The sequence below is a fragment of the Pristiophorus japonicus genome, chromosome 11, assembly GCF_044704955.1.
Source record: "Pristiophorus japonicus isolate sPriJap1 chromosome 11, sPriJap1.hap1, whole genome shotgun sequence".
Classification (NCBI taxonomy): Eukaryota; Metazoa; Chordata; class Chondrichthyes; family Pristiophoridae; genus Pristiophorus; species Pristiophorus japonicus.
The window spans coordinates 87,785,781-87,811,671 of NC_091987.1; the positions used below are offsets into that span (position 1 = coordinate 87,785,781).

Genomic DNA, 25,891 nt, shown 5'->3' on the forward strand with positions numbered 1-25,891 from the left:
CGATGGCATGAATCGCCGTTCTCTGTTGAATTCCCCCTTTGGGTCCGACTACATGCTGGGGCACGTCCGATTGTCCTTGTCTGCCTAGAGAACTGTATGCCGCGTTAACAATGTTGACTCTCTGGTCGTTTGCCGCATTTGAGCCAAGATTTTTGTCATACATCATTCTGGTCTCTTCCTCCCCTGAGATAAATGTCTGGGCTATCAGAGCCGCCGCTTCCAAGGTCAAGTCTTTGGTCTCAATCAGTTTCCTAAAAACCCCAGCGTGCCTGATGCCCTCAATAAAAAAAGTCTTGCAGCATCTCCGCTCTGCATGCATCTGGGAACTTCCACCTGAGAAGGAATCTAATAGAGGTATGCCAGATTGTTAAAGGTATGGAAAAAGTTACCTGAGACTATTACTTAACATTAAATGGGAGTACAGTTGCAAACTACTGAAAGCACATTTTCGAACTGATGTCAGGAAATTCTTCAAAGAGTGATCAACGTGGGGAACAAACTTCCGGTGAAAGCAAACACCCATGTTTTAAGAAACAATTGCATGCTGCAATGGAGGTAGGGGTGTAAGGTTCCTCTGGATGGATGACTTAAGGTGATCTCTCTGATCTGCGATCAAGCAGGGGCGGAGTTATTCGCATCTTTAGAATGGGTCCCAATATTCCTAATAGTAACCCTTATAAATTTGTGAATCAAGCCCAACTGCAAGCTGATGAACCTGAACATATCAAAGCACACAACATATTTGTGTCGGCAAAATAACTAAAGGCAGCCATCACGTAGGTCGTCTCAGTTCACACTGCCCTTTAATACCGGCTGCTCGCGAAGACTCTTACCGACAGTCACCAGTCGAGGTGCTCATGGTACCAGGGAATGAGTTGTAATTGTTTATCCGCTTCACTTAGTGCATTCGTGAGCTGCGAGATTACCAACTCTGGAACGTAACCATCAGGTACAGTGTGTCGTACAGCCTGTTGAAAATAAATATAATGAAGTTCTTCTTTAAAAAGTTAAACTGATTAAAAAAAAATGTTTGTGCGAATGATCCCTTGAAAGCTGTTGTCTTACATTTGGAAAAAAAGAGGGCAGTTGAAAAATGTTTGGAGTGTCCCCCAGATTGGAGGGCACTTGACTTAACTCTTTTGTTTTTCAACCAAAAGAGTTGTCTTACATTTGGAACTAGCAGTGAGGAGCAGCTCTCCAGTGACATAGCTGTTTTGCCGTCGCTCGCCGCCAGTTAGTTTTATTTTCTTCATGTGGAATGTAATGACGGCGGCACCGGGCTCGGCAGAGACAGGGTTTGTGTGTGAGAGTTCCGGGGTAGTTAGAAGCTGCAGATTGTGTGTGAGGTGCTGTGCCGGGGAGAGAGAGCACATGTGGCCCTGATGCCCGGAGCAAGCGGCCCCTCGCCAGCCCAGCCCCCTCCGCCCGCTGCTCGGGGACTCCCAGCAGCGCTGAGGTAATGGGGCAGGTAAGTACATAACGGGATCCTGCTCGCCTCTTGCCGACCAGCATCGACCAAGTAAGAGCTGCTTCTCGCCTTTTCTTCGGCGCGGTAATGTATTTGCTGTTGGTTGGTAACTGGATGTGGCGGGGTTCTGAACCATCTTCACCATTACCGCCCCGCCCTTTTCCTGTTTCACCAACTTTATTGCTTAAGAACTCCATTTTTCTTCAACCACCTGAAAGGTTTTATTTTCATTTCGTCTTGTTGAATCTCTTCCGCCACCCTTCTCCCTTTTACTTTTGTCCTTTTATGTTATCCGTTTGCTGCTTCGGATCTCGCTCTTTCTTAAAACATCTGTAAAATGCCTTCAAGCTTCTAATGCTCCACCTATCCGAAGAGGGATTTTTTTGCTGCGTTGGTAGTTTGCAACGCTGCGGCACCTCACTTTTTAAGCCTCTGTTTTACAGGTTTTATTCTGGGTTCAATAGCTGTTGAACTTTATTACGCTGAAAACCACAACCTTTAGGGGGATGTAGGCGGGTTTCCTCTCCCCCCCCGCCCCCCCCCTCGCTGAACGATCGTGACCCTGGGTTGCTTAACTCAGTGCTTGCACATATAGTCACAGACCTATTGGAAAACTCTACTCTCATAACACTACGTTAGAATTAAAATGATCATATTTGTATTTAAATCCCTTCATCTCCTACTTTGTAACCTCCTACTGCCCCCTCCAAACTCTGCATTCCTCAACTTTGGCCTGCATTCCCTCCCTCCCCTCTTATTATCTGCAGCAACTAGGTCAGAGTGTTTTATCTAGTAATTAATCAGATGTTGTTTTTGAGTCTTGTCTCCTTTCCCTTGGAGAATAGTTGTGAAGTAGTGGAAGGATTCTCAGGCTGATAGTCTGAGAGGCTGTGATGTGAATCCTCCTGTTTTAAACAGCTTTTATGGTGGGAGGGATTAATGAGCTCCTTTAATCCATATGATGAGTAAGGGGTCATCTACACCCTCCAGAAAAGAGCATCCAGATGAATATCAACCTGAAACTCCAGTCTCCATTTCCCACCTGGCTCAGGTGGGAATGCTACCATTAAGCCAAAGGCTCATTCCAATTAATCAGATAAGAAAGAATCATGTTGATCTAAATGAGCAGGCACACAAACATTTCCTGGGCAACACTGTGTGTCACTGTTCATCATCATGGAATGCAAGCATCTTCCAGCACTGCATCTTTGTTCTATCTTAATTTGATGGTTCTCTAGCCAGAAGCTGCCTGGCTGATGTATCTGAGCAGCAGATTACATTTCTGGAGTTCTGTTCACTCAGTTCAACTATGTGTACAAACCTCCAAGTGGAGACAGAACACCATGAACATAAAAGTTTCAGAAAACAGTTTGAAAGTACTGGTGAGAATTAAGAACTGTGTGATTTTTTTTTTTTATCTGCAGAAAAAAACATGCTTCTGGGCACGTTGCTTACTGTAGTAGTTTTAGATGAGCTGCCTGACCTATTGATGTATTTTTATGTCTATCTGAGAGATCCAAGCGGGTTGCAAAATCCTTAATATTTATAATGTAAATATCAACATTACAAGGGTCCATTGTTTGCCCTTGTAATATTCCATTCACTTCACAGCCAATTTCTTGTTCATAGGAAGGAAGGACTTGTCCTTGGAACTTGATATTTGCATTCAGCACCAACAAAAAGTAGCCCAAATCAACAATGGCCAGTGAATCAGTGACTAGAAACGCACTCTCGTGCAGAACAATGCCTGTTTTCTGGCAGCAGTTACAATCTTCTCATTATAAGGCAATCATAGGCTAAGTATATCTGAAGGTAAAGGCAGACTGCATGATAGCTGATCGGAGATATGTTACCATCTTCAATTCTAGCTAATGAAACTCTTGTGCCAACTGCCAACAAGGCCATTACAAGTAGCCAGATTAGTATAGAACATATGATTGACATCTTGAAGCAACATTTCACCAACCTCCGGTGACACTTTATTGTACAGTGCAATACATCCCTGCCTAGATCATCATCAAATCGATTGTAACTTAGCAATGGATTGATCGTGGAGGAAGCCAACCCACAATCGAAGCCAGAGGGTAATGCAAACATTTATGAACAAGATGTTGCTGTGCAACCACTTTAGTGTAAGCTTAGTGTGTGTGTGTGTGGTTTCTGTCACCGGTCAAATCTTGTTGATGTAATGTTCTTAACCTTAGCCTAGTGCTTTTGTATGTTTCCTCATTTGAGAAGTTGCACATAGAAACATAGAAACATAGAAAATAGGTGCAGGAGCAGGAGCAGGCCATTCAGCCCTTCTAGCCTGCACCGCCATTCAATGAGTTCATGGCTGAACATAAAACTTCAGTACCCCCTTCCTGCTTTCTCGCCATAACCCTTGATCCCCCGAGTAGTAAGGACTTCATCTAACTCCCTTTTGAATATATTTAGTGAATTGGCCTCAACTACTTTCTGTGGCAGAGAATTCCACAGGTTCACCACTCTCTGGGTGAAGAAGTTTCTCCTCATCTCGGTCCTAAATGGCTTACCCCTTATCCTCAGACTGTGACCCCTGGTTCTGGACTTCCCCAACATTGGGAACATTCTTCCTGCATCTAACCTGTCTAAACCCGTCAGAATTTTAAACGTTTCTATGAGATCCCCTCTCATTCTTCTGAACTCCAGTGAATACAAGCCCAGTTGATCCAGTCTTTCTTGATAGGTCAGTCCCGCCATCCCAGGAATCAGTCTGGTGAACCTTCGCTGCACTCCCTCAATAGCAAGAATGTCCTTCCTCAAGTTAGGAGACCAAAACTGCACACAATACTCCAGGTGTGGCCTCACCAAGGCCCTGTACAACTGCAGCAACACCTCCCTGCCCCTGTACTCAAATCCCCTCGCTATGAAGGCCAACATGCCATTCGCCTTCCTAACCGCCTGCTGCACCTGCATGCTAACCTTCAATGACTGATGTACCATGACACCCAGGTCTCGTTGCACCTTCCCTTTTCCTAATCTGTCACCATTCAGATAATAGTCTGTCTCTCTGTTTTTACCACCAAAGTGGATAACCTCACATTTATCCACATTATACTTCATCTGCCATGCATTTGCCCACTCACCTAACCTATCCAAGTCACTCTGCAGCCTCATAGCATCCTCCTCGCAGCTCACACTGCCACCCAACTTAGTGTCATCCGCAAATTTGGAGATACTGCATTTAATCCCCTCGTCTAAATCATTAATGTACAATGTAAACAGCTGGGGCCCCAGCAAAGAACCTTGTGGCACCCCACTAGTCACTGCCTGCCATTCTGAAAAGTACCCGTTTACTCCTACTCTTTGCTTCCTGTCTGACAACCAGTTCTCAATCCAGGTCAGCACACTACCCCCAATCCCATGTGCTTTAACTTTGCACATTAATCTCTTGTGTGGGACCTTGTCGAAAGACTTCTGAAAGTCCAAATATACCACATCAACTGGTTCTCCTTTGTCCACTTTACTGGAAACATCCTCAAAAAATTCCAGAAGATTTGTCAAGCATGATTTCCCTTTCACAAATCCATGCTGACTTGGACCTATCATGTCACCATTTTCCAGATGCACTGCTATGACATCCTTAATAATTGATTCCATCATTTTACCCACTACTGAGGTCAGGCTGACCGGTCTATAATTCCCTGTTTTCTCTCTCCCTCCTTTTTTTTAAAAAGTGGGGTTACATTGGCTACCCTCCACTCGATAGGAACTGATCCAGAGTCAATGGAATGTTGGAAAATGACTGTCAATGCATCCGCTATTTCCAAGGCCACCTCATTAAGATTAAGGTGACAAGTAGCTAGACCCAAGTGTCAAAATGTAGTCTGAAGTATAACATTTACAGAATAGGCTGAGTGCTTGTAAATATTTGAGTGAGCTGTGAACACAGAGCTACACCCCTGATAAGAAACCAAGTCATTTCTATAATACTGTATTTTTGTTGTTGCAGGCCTAACTTTGCTCCTGTTGCTGCCAGGAGGCAGGCCTGCACCTGGACTGCAAATGACCCAGGGCAGGAACATTACAGGCAGCTCTCTCCTCATGTGCACCTGCAGTATTTTACACGTCACGTGACCAACAGGGGCCGAAAGAGGTAAATTGGCCCTATTGATTTTGTTCGCATAATTGTAAGTACTGTAGCATAGTAGTATGCGCATCAGAATCGGGATATTGTGTTAATTAGGTGTACAGGGGCTCTCCTATCTTTTCTGTGGGTGCTGCTGGATCAGGTCACTAGTTTTGTGGTGCCTGGAGCAGGAGGTGGTATATAGCCGTTTGCGTATTGGGTGAGAAGCAGGATGTTGCCTCCTGAAATAGTAAGTTTCAGGAAATATTGTTTTTCATTGTAGAATTTTAGAGAAGTGAGCCTAATCAATTGTTAGCCTTGGTTAGAACAAAAGAACATAAAAAATGGGAGCAGGAGTCGGCCACAAGGTCCCTCGAGCCTGCTCCACCATTCAATAAGATCGTGGCTGATCTGATCATGGACTCAGCTCCACTTCTCTGCCCGCTTCCCATAACCCCTTATCCCCTTATCGTTTAAGAAACTGTCTATTTCTGTCTTGAATTTATTCACTGTCCCAGTTTCCACAGCTCTCTGAAGCAGCGAATTCCACAAATTCACAATCCTCTGAGAGAAGAAATTTCTCCTCATCTCAGTTTTGGAGAGGGAGGTGAACAGCCAGTTGTTGTGGTACATGTAGGTACCAACGATATAGGTAAGAAGCGGGAAGAGGTCCTACAAGCTGAATTTAGGGAGCTAGGAGTTACATTAAAAAATAGGACCTCAAAGGTAGTAATCTTTGGATTGCTACCAGTGCCACGTGCTAATCAGAGTAGAGGGAGCAGGATAGTTAGAATAAATACGTGGCTTGAGCAGTGGTGCAATAGGGAGGGATTCAAATTCCTGGGACATTGGAACCAGTTCTGGGGGAAGTGGGACCTGTACAAAAGGGACGGTCTGCACTTGGGCAGGACTGGAACTGATGTCCTGGGGGTAACATTTGCTAATGCAGTTCGGGAGTGTTTAAACTAATATGGCAGGGGGATGGGAACCTATACAGCGAGATAGGGCGAAGTAATATGGAGTCAGAAACAGATGGTAAAAAGCAATAGTGGAAGGCTGAGTAAACAAAGGCAAGAAATAAAAAGGGCCACACTATATCATAATTCTAAAAGGACAAAGGGTGTTTAAAAAAACAAGCCTGAAGGCTTTGTGTCTTAATGCAAGGAGTATCCGTAATAAGGTGGATGAATTAACTGTGCAAATAGATGTTAACAGATATGATGTGATTGGGATTACTGAGACGTGGCTCCAGGATGATCAGGGCTAGGAACTCAACATCCATGGGTATTCAACATTCAGGAAGGATAGAATAAAAGGAAAAGGAGGTGGGGTAGCATTGCTGGTTAAAGAGGAGCTTAATGCAATAGTTAGGAAGGACATTAGCTTGGATGATGTGGAATCTATATGGGTAGAGCTGCAGAACACCAAAGGGCAAAAAACATTAGTGGGAGTTGTGTACAGACCTCCAAACAGTAATAGTGATGTTGGGGAGGGCATCAAACAGGAAATTAGGAGTGCATGCAATAAAGGTGCAGCAGTTATCATGGGTGACTTTAATATGCATATAGATTGGGCTAACCAAACTGGAAGCAATACGGTGTAGAAGGATTTCCTGGAGTGCATAAGGGATGGTTTTCGAGACCAATATGTCGAGGAACCAACTAGGGGGGAGACCATCTTAGACTGGGTGTTGTTTAATGAGAGAGGATTAATTAGCAATCTCGTTGTGCGAGGCCCCTTGGGAAGGAGTGACAATAATATGGTGGAATTCTACATTAGGATGGAGAATGAAACAGTTAATTCAGAGTCCATGGTCCAGAACTTAAAGAAGGGTAACTTTGAAGGTATGAGGCGTAGATTGGCGAATGATACTGAAGGGGTTGACTGTGGATGGGCAATGGCAGACATTTAGAGACCGCATGGATAAACTACAACAATTATACATCCCTGTCTGGCGTAAAAATAAAAAAGGGAAGGTTGCTCAACCGTGGCTATCAAGGGAAATCAGGGATAGTATTAAAGCCAAGGAAGTGGCATACAAATTGGCCAGAAATAGCAGTGAACCCGGGGACTGGGAGAAATTTAGAACTCAGCAGAGGAGGACAAAGGGTTTGATTAGGGCAGAGAAAATAGAGTACGAGAGGAAGCTTGCAGGAAACATTAAGAAGGACTGCAAAAGTATCGATAGATATGTAACGAGAAAAAGGTTAGTAAAGACAAACGTAGGTCCTCTGCGGTCAGAATCAGGGGCAGTCATAACGGGGAACAAAGAAATGGCAGACCAATTGAAAAAGTACTTTGGTTCGGTATTCACTAAGGAGGATACAAACAACCTTCCGGATATAAAAGGGGTCAGAGGGTCTAGTAAGGAGGAGGAACTGAGGGAAATCTTTATTAGTCGGGAAATTGTGTTGGGGAAATTGATGGGATTGAAGGCCGATAAATCCTCAGGGCCTGATGGACTGCATCCCAGAGTACTTAAGGAGGTGGCCTTGGAAACAGCAGATTCATTGACAGTCATTTTCCAACACTCCATAGACTCTGGATCAGTTCCTATGGAGTGGAGGGTAGCCAATGTAACCCCACTTTTTAAAAAAGGAGGGAGAGAGAAAACACTGAATTATAGACTGGTCAGCCTGACATCGGTAGTGGGTAAAATGATGGAATCAATTGTTAAGGATGTCATAGCAGCGCATTTGGAAAGAGGTGACATGATAGGTCCAAGTCAGCATGGATTTGTGAAAGAGAAATCATGCTTGAAAAGTCTTCTGAAATTTTTTGAGGATGTTTCCAGTCGAGTGGACAAGGGAGAACCAGTTGATGTGGTGTATTTGGACTTTCAGAAGGCTTTCGACAAGGTCCCACACAAGAGATTAATGTGCAAAGTTAAAGCACATGGGATTGGGGATAGTTTGCTGATGTAGATTGAGAACTGGTTGGCAGACAGGAAGCAAAGAGTAGGAATAAGTGGGTACTTTTCAGAATGGCAGGCAGTGACTAGTGGGGTACCACAATGTTGTGTGCTGGGGCCCCAGCTGTTTACATTGTACATTAATGATTTAGACGAGGGGATTAAATGTAGTATCTCCAAATTTGCGCATGACACTAAGTTGGGTGGCAGTGTGAGCTGCGAGAAGGATGCTATGAGGCTGCAGAGCGACTTGGATAGGTTAGGTGAGTGGGCAAATGCATGGCAGATGAAGTATAATGTGGATAAATGTGAGGTTATCCACTTTGGTGGTAAAAACAGAGAGACAGACTATTATCTGAATGGTGACAGATTAGGAAAAGGGGAGGTGCAATGAGACCTGGGTGTCATGGTACATCAGTCATTGAAGGTTGGCATGCAGATACAGCAGGCAGTTAAGAACACAAATGGCATGTTGGCCTTCATAGCAAAGGGATTTGAGTACAGGGGCAGGGAGGTGTTACTACAGTTGTACAGGGCCTTGGTGAGGCCACACCTGGAGTATTGTGTACAGTTTTTGTCTCCTAACTTGAGGAAGGACATTCTTGCTATTGAGGGAGTGCAGTGAAGGTTCACCAGACTGATTCCCGGGATGGCGGGACTGACATATCAAGAAAGACTGGATCAACTGGGCTTGTATTCACCGGAGTTGAGAAGAATGAGAGGTGATCTCATAGAAACGTTTAAAATTCTGACGGGTTTAGACAGGTTAGATGCAGGAAGAATGTTCCCAATGTTGGGGAAGTCCAGAACCAGGGGTCACAGTCTAAGGATAAGGGGTAAGCCATTTAGGACCGAGATGAGGAGAAACTTCTTCACCCAGAGAGTGGTGAACCTGTGGAATTCTCTACTACAGAAAGTTGTTGAGGCCAATTCACTAAATATATTCAAAAAGGAGTTAGATGCAGTCCTTGCTACTCGGGGGATCAAGGGGTATGGCGAGAAAGCAGGAATGGGGTACTGAAGTTGCATGTTCAGCCATGAACTCATTGAATATCGGTGCAGGCTCTAAGGGCCGAATGGCCTACTCCTGCACCTATTTTCTATGTTTCTATGTAAATGGACGGCCCCTTATTCTAAGATTATGCCCCCTAGTTCTCATCTCCCCCACCAGTGGAAACATCCTCTTTGCATCCAACTTGTCAAGCCCCCTCATAATCTTATACATTTCGATAAGATCACCTCTCATTCTTCTGAATTCCAATGAGTAGAGGCCCAACCTACTCCAACCTTTCCTCATAAGTCAACCCACTCATCCCCGGGATCAACCTAGTGAACCTTCTCTGAACTGCCTCCACAGCAAGTATATCCTTTCGTAAATATGGAAACCAAAACTGTACACAGTATTCTAGGTGTGGCCTCACCAATATCCTGTCCAGCTGTAACAAGATTTCCCTGCTTTTATACTCCATCCCCTTTGCAATAAAGGCCAAGATTACATTGGCCTTCCTGATCACTTGCTGTACCTGCATACTATCCTTTTGTGTTTCATGCACAAGTACCCCCAGGTCCTGCTGTATTGCAGCACTTTGCAATCTTTCTCCATTTAAATAATAACTTGCTCTTTGATTTTTTTTCTGCCAAAGTGCATGACCTCACAGTTTCCAACATTATACTCCATCTGCCAAATTCTTGCCCACTCACTTAGCCTGTCTATGTCCTCCTGCAGCCTCTTTATCTCCTCCTCACACAATACCCTTCCTTCCATCTTTGTATCATCAGCAAGCTTAGCTACATTAGACTCAGTCCCTCTTTCAAGTCGTTAATATAGATTGTAAATAGTTGGGGGTCCCAGCACTGATCCCTACGGCACCCCACTCATTACCGATTGCTAACCAGAGAATGAACCATTTTTCCCGACTCTGTTTTCTGTTTGTCAGCCAATCTTCTAACCATGCTAATATATTACCCCCAACCCCATGAACTTTTATCTTGTGCAGTAACCTTTTGTGTGGCACCTTGTCAAATGCCTTCTGGAAGTCCAAATACACTACATCCACTGGTTCCTCTTTATCCACCCTGTTCGTTACATCCTCAAAGAATTCCAGCAAATTTATCAAACATGACTTCCCCTTCATAAATCCATGCTGACTTTGCCTGACCAAATTTTGCTTTTCCAAATGTCCTGTTACTGCTTCTTTAATAATGGACTCCAACATTTTCCCAACCACAGATGTTAGGCTAACTGGTCTATAGTTTCCTGCTTTTTGTCTGCCTCCTTTTTTGAATAGGGGTATTACATTTGCAGTTTTCCAATCTGCTGAGCCCTCCCCAGAATCCAGGGAATTTTGGTAAATTATAACCAATGCATCCACAATCCCTGCCACTACTGCTCTTAAGACCCTAGGATGCAAGCCATCAGGTCCAGGGGATTTATTTGCCTTTAGTCCCATTATCTTACTGAGCACTGCCTCCTTAGTGATTGTAATTGTGTTAAGTTCCTTCCCCCCTCCCCTCATAGCCTCTTGACTATCCACTGTTGGAATATTGTTAGTGTCCTCTACTGTAAAGACTGATACAAAATACTTGTTTAGAGTTTCTGCCATCTCCATGTTCCCCATTACTAATTCCCTGGTCTCATCCTCTAAGTTAGGTTAACTGCAACCCATTTGATTTTGCTACTTATTCTATTGTTGCAATTATCTCGCCATTGTGAGTGAGGATGAACAAACATTGATATTGCAGTTGTTCCAACCTGGTTATATTTACCACACATACACTGGATGATGTTGCCTTTTCTGAGACCTGGAGCTTCATGGCACATGTGCTGTATCATTCATATATGATAGTATGCATTCCAACTTTGATCATTCCAACTGTGGCTCAGTGGGTAGCACTCTTGCCTCGGAGTCAGAAGGCTGTGGGTTCAAGTCCCACTCCATGGGCTTGAGCACAACATAATTCTCGGCTGACACTCTAGTGCAGTGCTTGAGGGAGTATTGTACTGTTGGAGGTGCCGTCTTTTGGATGAGATGTTAATCCGAGGCCCTGTCTGCTTTCTCGGGTGGATGTAAAAGATTCCATATTTTGAAGAAGAGCAGGGGAGTTATCCCCGGTGTCCTGGTCAATATTCTTCAATCAATATAACAAAAAACAGTTTATCTGGTCATTATCACATTGCTGTTTGTGGAAGCTTGCTGTTTACAAATTAGCTGCTGGGTTTCCCACATTACATCAGTGACTACACTCCAAAAGTACTTCACTGGCTGTAAAGCACTTTGAGACATCCAGTGGTTGTGCAAGGCGATATATAAATTCAAATCTTTTTGAGAGTAACTGGCCCCTCACTCTGTGTGTCATGCATATAACCTAGTCATGCAAATTACATTAACAGGCTTGGAGAATAGACTTGCATGATTAGGGAATTAGGAGGTGGTTGTCATGGTTTGTGCTGTCATCTGTGTTAGCAGCAGCTATTAGACTGACACTGAGAAGCATTAGTCTGATGCCAAAGCTACACCTTTGGTGAAATTAGTCAAATTGGAATGGGCTATGGTTGCTCCATATTGTGACTTGTATGTCTTTAGTACTAAAACTTTAAGTTTAACAGGGGCCTTGGTGTGTGAGCTAAATCTAAAATTCACCAGTCTGAAGGCAGGCATTGTAAACATAAGAGCCTCCAGGTACGACAAGAATTCCTGTGTGTTCAGGAAAATGCTGCTTCAAATTTGATCTGCATAGGTACAATGTATTATGTCCTCCCTCCTCCCACATTCCCACTAGACAATGCAGTTCAGTCCTTTCTCCAGATATGAGCAGTACAATTTGGGAGCAATGGGCCACTCGTGCCATGAAACAATGGTATTTTTTTGCATAAATTAATTGATATGAAGCAGATAGTGGGGGCAAAATTTAGTAACGCCCCATTTGGGGGCAGTAACTGAGACGTGGCGGGTCTTCCTGCACCTGGCACGGCAGTCCCGTCCTGGCCACGAAATTGGGGATGCTGCTCCACTTCCTCTCAGGAGGTGCGGTAGGTGCGCAAATTTTCCAGTGCTACGCGGCCTCTCCGTTAAAGGGGAGGGCACGCTGCGAGCACTGCAGTGGGGCAAGGGGCCTTTACTATGCCACCGGGGATGCAGGGTGCCGTGGCCGCAGCCTGGCACAGAAGTGGCGTGCTGAGCTGCACCATCGTGGCACGGAATCTGCAAAATAAACAATGGAATGTCGGACCGGTAAGTCAGCCGGAAAAAAAAATGGCGCCACGCACCTCCCCTTTACTTTTCACCCTGTACCGGAGTGCAGCCCAGTTCGTGACCCATGAGGCTGGCACTGCCATTGCCCGTGGCGGTCTCTCACGGCGCTACCCAATTTCTATTGCGGGGTGAAAATGGGTTGCTACGCACGGCGATGACCATCATCGCCAGCGCAGCAGCCCGGGGCGCTGCCGGTTTGTGCCTCTGCTAACTCCCGTGCAATTTCACGGGAGGCAGTTGTTAGGGAAGGAGTTCCAGGATTTTGACCCAACAACAATGAAGGAACGGTGATCTTTCCAAGTCAGGATGGTGTGTGACTTGGAGGGGAACTTTGTGATGGTGTTCACATGCGCCTGCTGCCCTTGTCCTTCCAGGTGGTAGAGGTCGCGGGTTTGGGAGGTGCTTCCGAAGAAGCCTTGGCGAGTTGCTGCAGTGTATCTTGTAGATGGTACACACTGCAGACATGGTGCTGGAGGGAGTGAATGTTTAAGGTGGTGGATGGGGTGCCAATCAAGCGTGCTACATCTGATCTTTCACCACTACTTGATTCTCATCACTCGCATCCTGTGAGTCTCCTAATGCTACCTTCTCAATCTCACTAAATGCATCCCCTCCCTCGCCAGCTTGGCTTAGCAGAAGTACTCTTGCTTCTGAGTCAGAGGGTCATGATTTCAAGCCCCACTATAGAACTTGAGTATGTGGCCTAGACTGACCCATTGGTGCTATACTGAGATGCCATCTTTAGCAACGGATATTAAATCGTGGCCCTGTGTGCCTGCTCAGCTAGACATAAAATATCCCATGGCATTATTTTGAAGAAAAGCAGGGGCATTCTCCTGATGTTCTGTCCAATGTTAATACATCAACTACTACCACCAAAACAGATTAGCTGGCCAGTTATCCTACAGCTGTTTGTAAGACCTTGCTGTGTGCAAATTAGGTGCTGCCTTTGCCTGTGAAATAATAGTGAATACACTTTAGGAATACTTCATTGGTTGTGAAGTGTTTTGGGACCTCTGAAAGGTGCTACCGTATATAAATGCAAGTTCTATCCTTGCTTTCCTTTTTTCCTTCCAGTTATACTTGTAAATATTGGTAAGAGGAGGCACAGTGCTTTGAGACTCTTTGCCATTCTTGGTAACTGGCAGGGCCCAAGTTTCGGATGTCCTCCCAAAATGGCGCGCACCGAGAGGCCCGCCTATTTTTTAGAATAAAAAAAGCGCCTAAAACGTACCTCGCGATTCTCCAAGTCCAGCAGACCTGTTTCACGGTCAACGCAGCGCAACACAAGCAGCTGGGGGCAGAGCTGAAGCCCGATGCAAAGAAGAGCGCCTGCAGCTGTGCGCGTGCGCAGTGGAGTCTGCGAGCATGCGCAGTAGCTCCTGGCCATCCCAGCCCGTCCTGTCTCCGGGCGACCCTATCCCTGGCCAAAGGGACGTCGTGCTGTTCGCCGCCCCTATCCCGGGCCGAGTGGCCTGCCTACGTCACTGTCCCTCGCCTCGCCTCGTCGCCACTGCCATTATCTCTTCAGCGGCGGGGCCCACCTGACCAGCAGCTGTTTGGTGGCGGGCCCCGCCCGAACACCTCATCGGTGGCGGGGCCCGCCCGACCAGCACCTCTTCGGCGGCGGGGCCCACTCGAACTCCTCACCGGTGGTGGACCCCGCCCGAATAGCACCTCTTCGGCGGGGGGGGCCCGCCTGACCAGCAGCTCTTCGGCAGGCTGTTGGAGGGCTCCCGGTGCTGCAGTAGGTGAGTAGAAACTTAAAACATTTTATTTATTGATTTTTTTTTGGATTGGTTTATTATTTATTATTGATGATGGCTCGTTATTGGTAAAAGTGAAGTGTTTAATGCTTTGTAAAAATCCCCTAACTTCCCTCTAACTTCCCTTTTCCCACCCCCCATCTCTCGCTACCTGTGCCTAATTTTTAAAGTGTAGGCAAGGATTTTCTGACATTTACTGCGTTCTAAGTTAGTTTGGAGTAACTTTTCGCTGCCTAAACTTGCAAAACAGGCGTAAGTGGCTGGTAACGCCCCATTTTGAAAAAAAAACTGAACTAAACAAAACTATTCTAACTAACTAGAACTGGAGCAAACTAAATGCCGAGAATTGTGATTTCTAAGATACTCCATACTAAACTAGTTGCTCCCAAAAAAATAGGAGCAACTCAGGCCGAAACTTGAGCCCGCAGTGTTATCAAGCTTTTTTTCCAGGCCTGCAATGACAGAAAGTGATAAAAGATGGAATACTGGCTGCATTGTCTTGGCATCTGTCTTTATTTTTCAACCTGTAAATACATTTGTACTTTGGTCTGCTAGTGTTGTTTTATGTCTTTCAAAACTGCAATTGGAGGTTGATCATTAAACCTGAGCATGCTATCTACTCATGTATTTAAAGGCTCACATTTCCATTTATAGGAGTCTTTGCCTTATAGCAATGTTTATTTACTGTGAGTACAAGACAAGAGTTTTGGTTTAAAAAGCCCCAGCTGTGAAATGTCTTGTTCTGGCAGCCCCAGATGAGGCTAGACTGAGATACGTAGCACAGAATAATATGGAACGATATGAGCAATTTTACTCTCAACACATTTGAAACATCAAGATCATCTTAGGATAGAACTGATTGACATTTCATTACTGACCTGTGTAGCCCAGGAAGGATTAATGGTAAAGTTTAAAAAAAAAATCTAGATAAAGTACAAAGAAAGATATTTAACCGTATGCAAGGACATTTTGGTAAAACACTATTCAGTTGCTGGGACCCCAACTGTACATAAATCTCATTGTTGTAATAGGTTAATCTCTTAATGTGATCCTTGGAGAATTAGATTTGGGTTTTCTTTCACCTGAAATGTTTGTATGTTCACTGGATGAATAGCTTTCCCTTGTTTCATTTGTCGTGAAAAACAGATAAGCTTAGTTCAATCGGCCTCTGGGATTGAAACACTCGTATAAAACCTTGTACAGCACAATGACTCCATAAAATCCAACAGTTCAGTGTAATCATGAGAAACAATTCACAAGCTTTAAATGCTTTATTTGAATCTGTAGATATTCTCCTGTTGGAAGTTGGCTTCGGTTTACTTTGTAAAGCAGTACAAACCTGTATTGTGTGTTGAATCAGTATCAGAAAAACTGGATGTTTATCTGTCTACTGTAACTTGAATATAAAATGTTGATTGTTTTTTTTTTCAACCTTTGCTCCCTAATTTCTCCAGCGGATTGTCAGTCTTCATCTCAACCTGACTGGCAGTGTTCCAACATTTCACCTGCCTCCTGCCACCTGCCTCTTCCATTGAAACAGAATGCGTAAGTAAGCCTCCAAGCTAATTTAAAATATCTCTGGTAGCCTAGTGGGTATTAACATCACCTGGTATACCCTTAGCCATACAAACCGGAAAGTCCCAGATTGGATTCTCAGCATGTGATGAGTTCTCTGATCTCAGCTGGGTTAACAACTGGGCATTATAATTGGCCTAGGTGTTCTGGGCTTGGGATTCCTGTTCCAAATCGGTATCCAGTGACCCCTCTCTAGAAAGTGTGGACATTGACACATTTAGGAGAAAATAGGACCACACCAACAGTGCTGGAAAATGATCAGGAATGGAAACCCAGGCTGCTTTTGGCTTCCTTTGTCTGGGGGCACAGTGAACAATTGTAATGCTCCAAACAGCACCCGAATTTAGATCAGCTAACCCGTCAAGAATTGGAGAATAAAACATGAAACCTTTCTCATCTGTATGACTCCATTTCACACTGGGCACCGAACTCATTGCATCATTGGGCGAGCTCTAATTCCAGCTCATTTAATGAGGACTGTCAATAACATTAAGATCTGTCAGGGATGAGAAAAGCACTATTCAGCAAACCAAGCTTGTCATTTGAATAGCTCTAATTGCCCCAGCCTAACACCAAATTTCATTCTGAATGATTTTGTCTCTTACCTTGCCTGCCAGCTTATCCTGGGGGAATGGATAGAAGAGTGAGGAATGCAGAATGGCACCTTGAGAGGCAAATGGGAAGGAAAGAATATTTTTTCAACTGTGAAGTGTACAAACCTTTAATGCATGTTATAATTAAAATCTAACTTTTCTGTTGCTTTTAATTTTCTGGTGTTTGTAAAATATCAATTGTTGCCTTTCTCACGTGAAACTGTGCAATGTTAATAAACGGTTTTAACATGCTGTTGCGAATGCTGCACACTATGGGCCCAGGTTTCGGCCTCAGTTGCTCCTGATTTTTTGGAGCAACTGGTGTAGAACGGAGTATCTTAGAAATTCAAATTCTCGGCATTTAGTTTGCTCCAGTTCTTGTCAGTTAGAACAGTTTCACTTTGGAACAGTATTTATTTTTCAAAAGGGGGCATGTCCGGCCACTTACGCCTGTTTTCAAAGTTTTGGCAGTGAAAACTTACTCCAAACTAACTTAGAATGGAGTAAATGAAGATTTTTGTACGCTCAAAAAATCCTTGTCTACACTTTAGAAAATCAGGCGTAGGTTACAAATTAGGCGTGGGGAGGGGGGGAAGTCATTAAATTCTACAATCAATCCTTAGTTATACTTATACAAATATTATACAAATAAATCCAACCTGAATAAAAATTTATAAGCAAAGAAAAGATTAAATAAACCATGTTCCTTCCTGTGTGAAAGTGCTTCAGGCAGGCCTTTCATGTTGGAGACAGGCAGGGGTGTGGCGTCAGTGTCTCGACGGCAGCCCCAACAGCGGCAGCAAGCAGCCTTCGAGCTGAGCTGCTGTGCTGCAGGCAGGCCTTCATTCTGTTAGTGGCTGGCCGGCAGCCGAAGGATCAACACCAGACGCACGCAGCTTTTCGAGGGGGTTGAGGCCATTCGGCTACGCTTAAGGGGTGGCGTCAGTGGCTCGATGGTAGTCGAGTCCTTTTTAAAAATGGCCGAGTGCCAATGTTTGTTTGACACTGCGCGCATGCGCAGGGTTGCCGGCACCACGTTGGCTCATTTAAATTGGACCCGCCCCCCCACTACTTACAGAATCGGCGCGAGTGTTTGGCTCCGCCCCCCGCCGTGAAGAGCGCGCCGCGCCAAGCTGAGATCGAGCTCCGAGGAGCCGGAGAATATCAAAGTTTTTTTCTAGCGCACATTTAGGCGTGAAGAACAGGCGTCCAGCTCGGAGGTGCGCCGTTTTCGGCGCGGGCCAAAACTTGGGGCCTATAATTCTAATCTGCTTGTGTTTATTTGGGAACAATGAATGGCGAATGGAAGCGGGTATGAAATTAACAGACTTATGGTCTGGATTTCATGGCCTCCCCGTTTGGATGGACACCACTGTCCACCATTTGAGTAGCCCCAATATAGAGGATTTAAACCTCTCCAAAAGCTGTGGAATATGATTTACATCCAATGAGTAGGATGACTGGATAGAGTAGGTTATGATCAGGGAATAGAGTGGGACGTGAATTTTATCCCATTGCTCTTGTCAGTGCGTTCTATTTATACCTCACTACTTCTGATAATTTAAAATGAGCAATATTTAAAAAAAAAAATAATGTTCTGATTGTTCTGTGTAATATAGGATATTTTGTGTTTTGCTGATGAGGTGGGTAGTGGCTGTCTAGATAATTAGATTTCCCACATAATGAATGTTATATGCAAAGCAGATCGAGTTACTGGGATACTCTTGATATAGCACGGTGACCAGAACAATACTCCCATGTGTGATCATACCAGTGCCTTGTGTAGACTCCATGGTGTGAATTTTTGGATTTAGTGGGGAAACCCATCCATCAGTGGTGGGTGCATTGTCTGCACTTGAGTGCTAGGGGACCGAGGGTCTAGTGAGACGGAGGAACTGAAGGATATCCTTATAAAGTGGGAAATTGTGTTAAGGAAATTGATGGGATTGAAGGCCGATAAATCCCCGGGGCCTGATAGTCTGCATCCTAGAGTACTTAAGGAAGTGGCCATAGAAATAGTGGATGCATTGGTGATCATTTTCCAACAGTCTATCGACTCTGGATCGGTTCCTATGGACTGGTGGGTAGCTAATGTAACACCACTTTTTTTTAAAAAGGAGGAAGAGAGAAAACGGGTAATTATAGACCGGTTAGCCTGACCAAGTTTGCAGATGACACTAAACTGGGTGGCGGTGTGAGCTGTGAGGAGGACGCTAAAAGGCTGCAGGGTGACTTGGACAAGTTAGGTGAGTGGGCAAATGCATGGCAGATGCAGTATAATGTGGATAAATGTGAGGTTATTCACTTTGGGGGCAAAAACACGAAGGCAGAATATTATTTGAATGGCGGAAGATTAGGAAAGGGGGAGGTGCAACGAGACCTGGGTGTCATGGTTCATCAGTCATTGAAAGTTGGCATGCAGGTATAGCAGGCGGTGAAGAAGGCAAATGGTATGTTGGCCTTCACAGCTAGGGGATTTGAGTATAGGAGCAGGAAGTTCTTACTGCATTTGTACAGGGCCTTGGTGAGGCCTCACCTGGAATATTGTGTTCAGTTTTAATCTCCTAATCTGAGGAAGGACGTTCTTGCTATTGAGGGAGTGCAGAGAAGGTTCACGAGACTGATTCCCGGGATGGTGGGACTGACATATGAGGAGAGACTGGATCAACTGGGCCTTTATACACTGGTTTAGAAGGATGAGAGGGGATCTCATAGAGATGTATAAGATTCTGACGGGACTGGACAGGTTAGATGCGGGAAGAATATTCCCGATGATGGGGAAGTCCAGAACCAGGGGACACAGTCTTCGGATAAGGGGTAGGCCATTTAGGACTGAGATCTGAGATGAGGAGAAACTTCTTCACTCACTCAGAGTTGTTAACGTGTGGAATTCCCTACCGCAGAGAGTTGTTGATGCCAGTTCATTGGATATATTCAAGAGGGAGTTAGATATGGCCCTTACGGCTAAAGGGATCAAGGGGTATGGAGAGAAAGCAGGAAAGGGGTATTGAGGGAATGATCAGCCATGATCTTATTGAATGGTGGCGCAGGCTTGAGGGGCCAAATGGTCTACTCCTGCACCTATTTTCTATGTTTCTATGTTCGCTGGTTTGTAGAGCTGTTAGAAAGTTTCTGGAGTGTGGCCCCCTCCTTTTAACCAGGGGGCATTTGATTTATTGTTTCTACAAAAATAGTTGTAGAGCTGTTGCATTGTAACTGGCTTAGCCAGTCACGTAATGCTCACCAAAACTCTGTAAAACCCCAGTCAGTTGAGTCTAGGTCATCCACGATGAGGTATGCAGTTGTGAGCCTAGTGGATGAATTGGTAATGTGTAGTGTGATTGTTAATAGCAATGTTTTGCTCTGAATTCTTAAGCAAAGAACCCATGAAGCAAATACATTAGTGGGACAGACTGTTTTTCTACTTGCCCCATTCTGCCCTGACCCCTGTGAATCTCTGGAGTCAGGCTAATTTTAATAGTTGTGATCAGGTCCTTGTGCTATTTCTGGTCTTGCCAGGTTGCCTGTCTTGGGATTGGGGGAGGGAAATCACTATGGCACATGCCACTGTGCTGGTTTGCCATCAGTGACTTAAATCTTTATTTCTATATTTTAATTTAAATGGTTCACTTGCTGTGATCAGTTACACCTGGCTTTGTTGCCCTTGAAGTTTTAATCTTCTGCCTTAGCAGTACTGGAAGACAAGCATGCAGTACAATTGCTGATATCCAACTAAGGGTTAACGATGGGTAATTGTATAGAAGTTGCAACACACACACCCATTTATGTTGACGTTTATCTGCCACATGAGCAGACGTCCCAACTTCATGTGCCCGCCCTGTTCCCATATCCTGTATTCCTTCAACCACCTGCTTAACCTATTCTTAAATATTGACTTTGTCACCAACTATAGTAGGTCATTCTAAAGCATCTCAACCCTCTGTGTAACTAAAGTGTTCTCTGTCCCAAGTCTCTTTTATCTAGGCCGCTCAATCACTTGAAACAGTCTATTTTGTCCCATCCCTTCATAATTTAAACCCCTCATAGGGCCCAAGTTTCCACATGATTCGCGCCTGATTTTTAGGAGCAACTGGTGGAGAACAGACTATTTTAGAAATCGCAATTCTCCACTTTTTTTTCTGCAGTTCTAGTGAGGTAGAACAGTTCTACTTTAGAACAGAATTTTTTCTTCAAAAGGGGGCGTGTCCGGCCACTGATGCCTGATTTGAAAGTTTCCACAGTGAAAATGTACTCCAAACTAAAGTAGAATGGAGCCAGTGAAGATTTTTGTAGAACTGAAAAAACCTGTTCTACACATTAAAAAATCAGGCGCAGGTTACAAATTAGGCGTCCAGAACGAGGTGGGGGAAGGGAACTCATTAAATTCGACAATAAATCCTTATTCATACTTATACAAATATTATACAAATAAATCCAACCTGAATAAACATTTATAAGCCAAGAAAAGATTAAATTAACCATCTTCCTACCTGTGTGAAAGTGCTTCAGGCAGCTCAGCGATGTTCCCGCGAACGGGGGGGAGGGAGGGGCAGGCAGTAACGAGGCAGCAAACAGCTTTCCACTTGAGGTGGAAGCCTTAGTCGGCTCAGCGATGTTCCCGCGAACGGGAGAGGGAGAGGGAGAGGGAGAGGGAGAGGGAGAGGGAGAGGCAATGTTTTTTTCACACTGCGCGAACGCTCCAACGCGCACGCGCAGCGTTGCCGGCAGGGAAAACAACTAATTTAAATAGTACCCGCCCCCTCCCACCTACAAAATCGGTGCGAGTGTAGGCTCCGCCCCCCTGCACGCCGCGCCAGGCAGACAAGGAGCTGCAGAACGCTCGAGAATCCCGATTTTCTTTTTAGGCGCGAAAAACGGGCGCCCAGCTTGGAGGGGCGCTCGTTTTTTTTCTTGTGGAAACTTGGACCCATAATCTCTCCTATTATAAGGAAAACAAGCGCACTTTTTCAAGTTATTGTTTATATTTGTATTTTCTCATACCAGGCAGCATCAATGTGCAATGCCCTCTTTATTGCCTCAGCTTCATTCCTGCAGTATGAAGCCAAAACATGTGCATGGTACTCCCAACAGTGGTCCTTCTAAGGTTTTAAATCGATTCATCATTACACCCTGACTTTACTCTCTACCTCTTTACCATAGTTTTCCATTAGTTTTTTTTAAATGGTCTTTTCCACTTGATGTGCTGTGAATGTCTTTGAACTTGAACCCTCAAATCTATCTGCCTTTTTACATCTCGCTTTCCTTCATTCAAAGTATAATTGTATGTATCGCCTCACATTTACTGACCTTGAATTCCATCAGGTGATTTATTCCCATCATTAACATTTAACTTGAATTTGAATATACCTGTCCAAATATGGACATATCTCCTCCCCCCCAACATTTACCACAATAGCTCAGAAACTTCTCCAAAATGGCATTTATTTAAAAAAAATCAGAAAATCTCTACTAATATTCTGGGATTTGTGCTACATCCTCCTGGCTGTACATCTCAAGATTTAAGTCACTCTCCTTACTACTGCCACACAATGAATGCACTTTGTTTCAGTAAGCTTCTACCGGTACCCCCAGATGTCGTTCTCTGTTGTGTTCTGCAGTTGAGATCCATTTAGTTTATATTCCCACTGTTTAATTTGCTTCCCTGGTCATTGTACGTTTCATTTTTCTATATTTGTCTCTCATCAGTCCACCTTCCCAACCTATCCAAATCTCTTTGGATTTGCTTTCCCTGTTCCTCATGGTTTAAAGTCCTCTGCAAAATGTAACTGGTTTTCTTTGGCACTGATTCCTGTGGCTCCCTGCTAGTGACCCTTTGTTGGTGCAGCTCTATTTACAACCATCCTTTTCTTTCTGTAATTTACAATCGTTAACAAGAAGCTGCATTTATATGTCACTTTTAAAGGCGATTCATGAGCATAGTGGCACAAAAATTGACCGAGCTAAAGAAGGCCATAATGGGGTGAGTAAAAGCTTTGTCAAAGACGTAGGGTTTTAGGAGTGTCTTAAAGAAGATAAAGAGGCGGAAAGGTTTAGCAAAGGAATATAGAGCATTGGGCCTTGACAGCTGAATCTGGGGCTGCCAATGGTGCGGTGAAAGGGTTGAGGGTGTATGAGGCCAGAGTAGGAATGCAGAGATTTTGAAGGGTTGTAGGGCTGGAGGAGGTTATAGAGATGGGGATGGGTTCGGCCATGGATGGATTTAAACATAACAATTTTAAATTCGAGGCATTGGTAGACCGATTTACATCAGTGAGCATAGGACTGATGTGTGAGTGGGGTTTGCTGCAAGTTAGAATGTGGGCAGCAAAGTTTTAGATGAGCTCAAGTTTACGAAGGGTAGAAGTTGGGAGGCTGGGCAGGAAAGGATTGGAATAATCTGGAAGTAACAGAAGCATGGATGAAGGTCTGTGCTGCAGATGGGCTGAGGTAGGAGCAGAGAGAGGTGATGTTACGGAGATGGAATTAGTATTATTTGTGATGGAGAGGATATGGCATCAGAAGCTCAGCTTGGGGCCAAATAGGATGCTCAGGTTGTGAATAGTTTGGTTCAACCTGAGGGAGTGGCCAGGGAGGGGGATGGAATGAGTGGCAAAGGAGCAGAGTTTGTGGTGGAGGGGTCTGAAAAAAATGCCTTGGTTTTTCCCAATGCTTAATAGGAGTAAATTTCAGCTCATCTAGGATTGGACATCAGACAAGTAGTCTAACAACACAAATGCAGTGGAATGGTTGAGATGGTGCTACATTAGAGCTGGGTGTTATCAGCATACATGTGGAACCTGATATCATGTCTTCGAATAATGTCGCCGGGGGGGCGGGGGGGGCAGCATATTGATGAGAAATAGGAGGGGGCCTCTGAGGTAACAGTGCAGGGGTGGGAAGAGAAGCCATTGCAGGAGATTCTCTAGCTACAATTGGACAAGTAAGAGTGGAATCTGGCGAAGGCAGTCTCACTCAGTTGGACAATGGAGGAGATGTGTTGAAGAAGGATGGTGTAGTTAACCATGCGAAAGGCTGCAGAGAGAGCTTGAGAAGGCTAAAGAGAGATAGTTTAGCACAATGACAGTCACATAGGATATCATTTGTGACTGATTATGGCTGTTTCAGTGCTGTGGCAGGGCAGAAACCTGATTGAAGAGGTTCAAACATGGAGTTGTGGAAAGGCTGGGTAGGGGTTTGGGAGTCGACAACACATTCAAGGAGTTTTGAGATGGAGCAGTAGTTTGCAAGGGCAGGGGTTCAAGGGTAGTTTCTTTAAGGAAGGGGAGGATCACAGCAGATTTGAAAGGGAGGCAGAGAGGTGAACAGTACCTAAAGAAGAGGAAGCATTTCCAATATTGGCTGTCATTGGGGCCAGAAAGGGAAGTTGCGTGATCAGCAATTCAGTGATAAAAGGCTGAAGAGAGTAGGAAGTGAGTCACATGGACAAGATGAGCTTGGAAAAGGCATGAGGGGAGATCTGAGAGATACTAGAGAAACGTACAAATTCAGGGCTAGGACAGGGGCGAACAATAATAAGAATAAAACCGGACGGTCTACCCGGCTTCGACCCTGGCATTGACCTCGCCATCGGCTAGTCAAGCATAAGAACATAAGAAATAGGAGCAGGAGTAGGCCATGTGGCCCCTTGAGCCTGCTCTGCCACTTAATATGATCATGGACTCAGGTCCACTTCCCTGTCTGCTCCCCATAACCCCTTATTCCTTTATCGTTTAAGAAACTGTCTCTTTCTGTCTTAAATTTATTCAATGTCCCAGCTTCCACAGCTCTTTGAGGCAGCGAATTCCACAGATTTACAACCCTCTGAGAGAAGAACTTTCTCCTCATCTCAGTTTTAAATGGGCGGCCTTTATTCTAAGATCATGCCCCCGAGTTCAAATCTCCCCTATCAGTGGAAACATCCTCTCTGCATCCACCTTGTCAAGCCCCCTCATAATCTTATACGTTTCGATAAAATCACATCTCATTCTGCTGAATTCCAATGAGTAGAGGCCCAACATACTCGACCTTTCCTCATAAGTCAACCCCCTCATCTCTGGAATCACCCAAGTGAACCTTCTCTGAACTGCCTCCAAAGCAAGTATATCCTTTCGGAAATATGGAAACCAAAACTGCACGCAGTATTCCAGGTGTGGCCTCACCAATACCTTATATAGTTGTAGTAAAACTTCCCTGCTTTTATAATCCATCCCCTTTGCAATAAAGGCCAAGATTCCATTGGCCTTCCTGATCACTTGCTGTACCTGCATACTATCTGGTACGCTCATAATAAAGGATAAAGCTGAATACTGTGTACAATGAGCAACTGTGACATTAGCTCCTTTTAATAAGACTCCAGAGTGCAGGTCGTCATCATAGGCAGTCCCTCGAAGCGAGGATGATTTGCTTCCACGCCCAAAAGGGATGAGTTCACAGGTGTTTCAATGATGGACCTAATATTCCAGATCCCGAAGGGTGGAAGATGCCTATGCTTGAATTTTTTTTAACGCATGGTGGCCGTTGCACACCAGCCACCACACAGGCTTGACAGAGCTAGGTCTTGGTCCAGTGGCAAGGATTACACACTGGAGACCAGCTCTGCTGCACAGACCGAGCGCGCGCACATATCGCCCGTGCTGCCCCTGGGCCCTCGCCTCTTCTGGGCCCCAGATTCACGCCTCTCCTGGGCCCCGGTCACTTCCCTCGACAAACTCTTGCTTCCTTCTCCCCTCCTGCTGTGCCTGCCCACCCTGCAATCAGCGACTGGCTTCGTAGCCGTCCCCTCCTGCAGCAGCATGCGCTGTTCCCTGCTGTGCTCCCAAGGGATGCTAGGATCCCTTGGGACTCCAACAGGTGGGCCCTCTGGTGGCCAGGTGTCTTAGAAACATAGAAAATAGGTGCAGGAGTAGGCCATTCGGCCCTTCGAGCCTGCATCATCATTTAATAAGATCATGGCTGATCATTCACCTCAGTACCCCTTTCCTGCTTTCTCTCCATACCTCTTGATCCCTTAAGCCGTAAGGGCCATATCTAACTCCCTCTTGAATATATCTAACGAACTGGCATCAACAACTTTCTGCGGTAGAGAATTCCACAGGTTAACAACTCTCTGAGTGAAGAAGTTTCTCCTCATCTCGGTCCTTATCCTTAGACTGTGACGCCTGGTTCTGGCCTTCCCCAGTATCGGGAACATTCTTCCTGCCTCTAACCTGTCCAATCCCGTCAGAATTTTGTGTTT

The 25,891-nt window shown here is 44.9% G+C and overlaps 1 protein-coding gene across 7 annotated transcripts in view; it reads left to right on the forward strand.

Annotated features, from left to right (window-relative positions):
- The first annotated feature begins 291 nt into the window (after positions 1 to 291).
- LOC139276151 (type 2 lactosamine alpha-2,3-sialyltransferase-like) overlaps positions 292 to 25,891 on the forward strand; it is a 124,515-nt gene continuing 98,915 nt past the window's right edge. For 2 of the 7 annotated variants that reach the window (XM_070893689.1, XM_070893695.1), the window contains exons 1-2: positions 5,182 to 5,585; positions 15,943 to 16,033. In XM_070893689.1, coding sequence (XP_070749790.1) covers positions 16,030 to 16,033 — 4 coding nt within the window. In that variant the 5' untranslated portion in view covers positions 5,182 to 5,585; positions 15,943 to 16,029. Of the gene's footprint in view, positions 374 to 662; positions 950 to 1,199; positions 1,469 to 5,181; positions 5,586 to 15,942; positions 16,034 to 25,891 lie in introns of those variants that run through there. The other 5 variants (XM_070893692.1, XM_070893690.1, XM_070893691.1 and 2 more) reach the window with 5 other exon arrangements.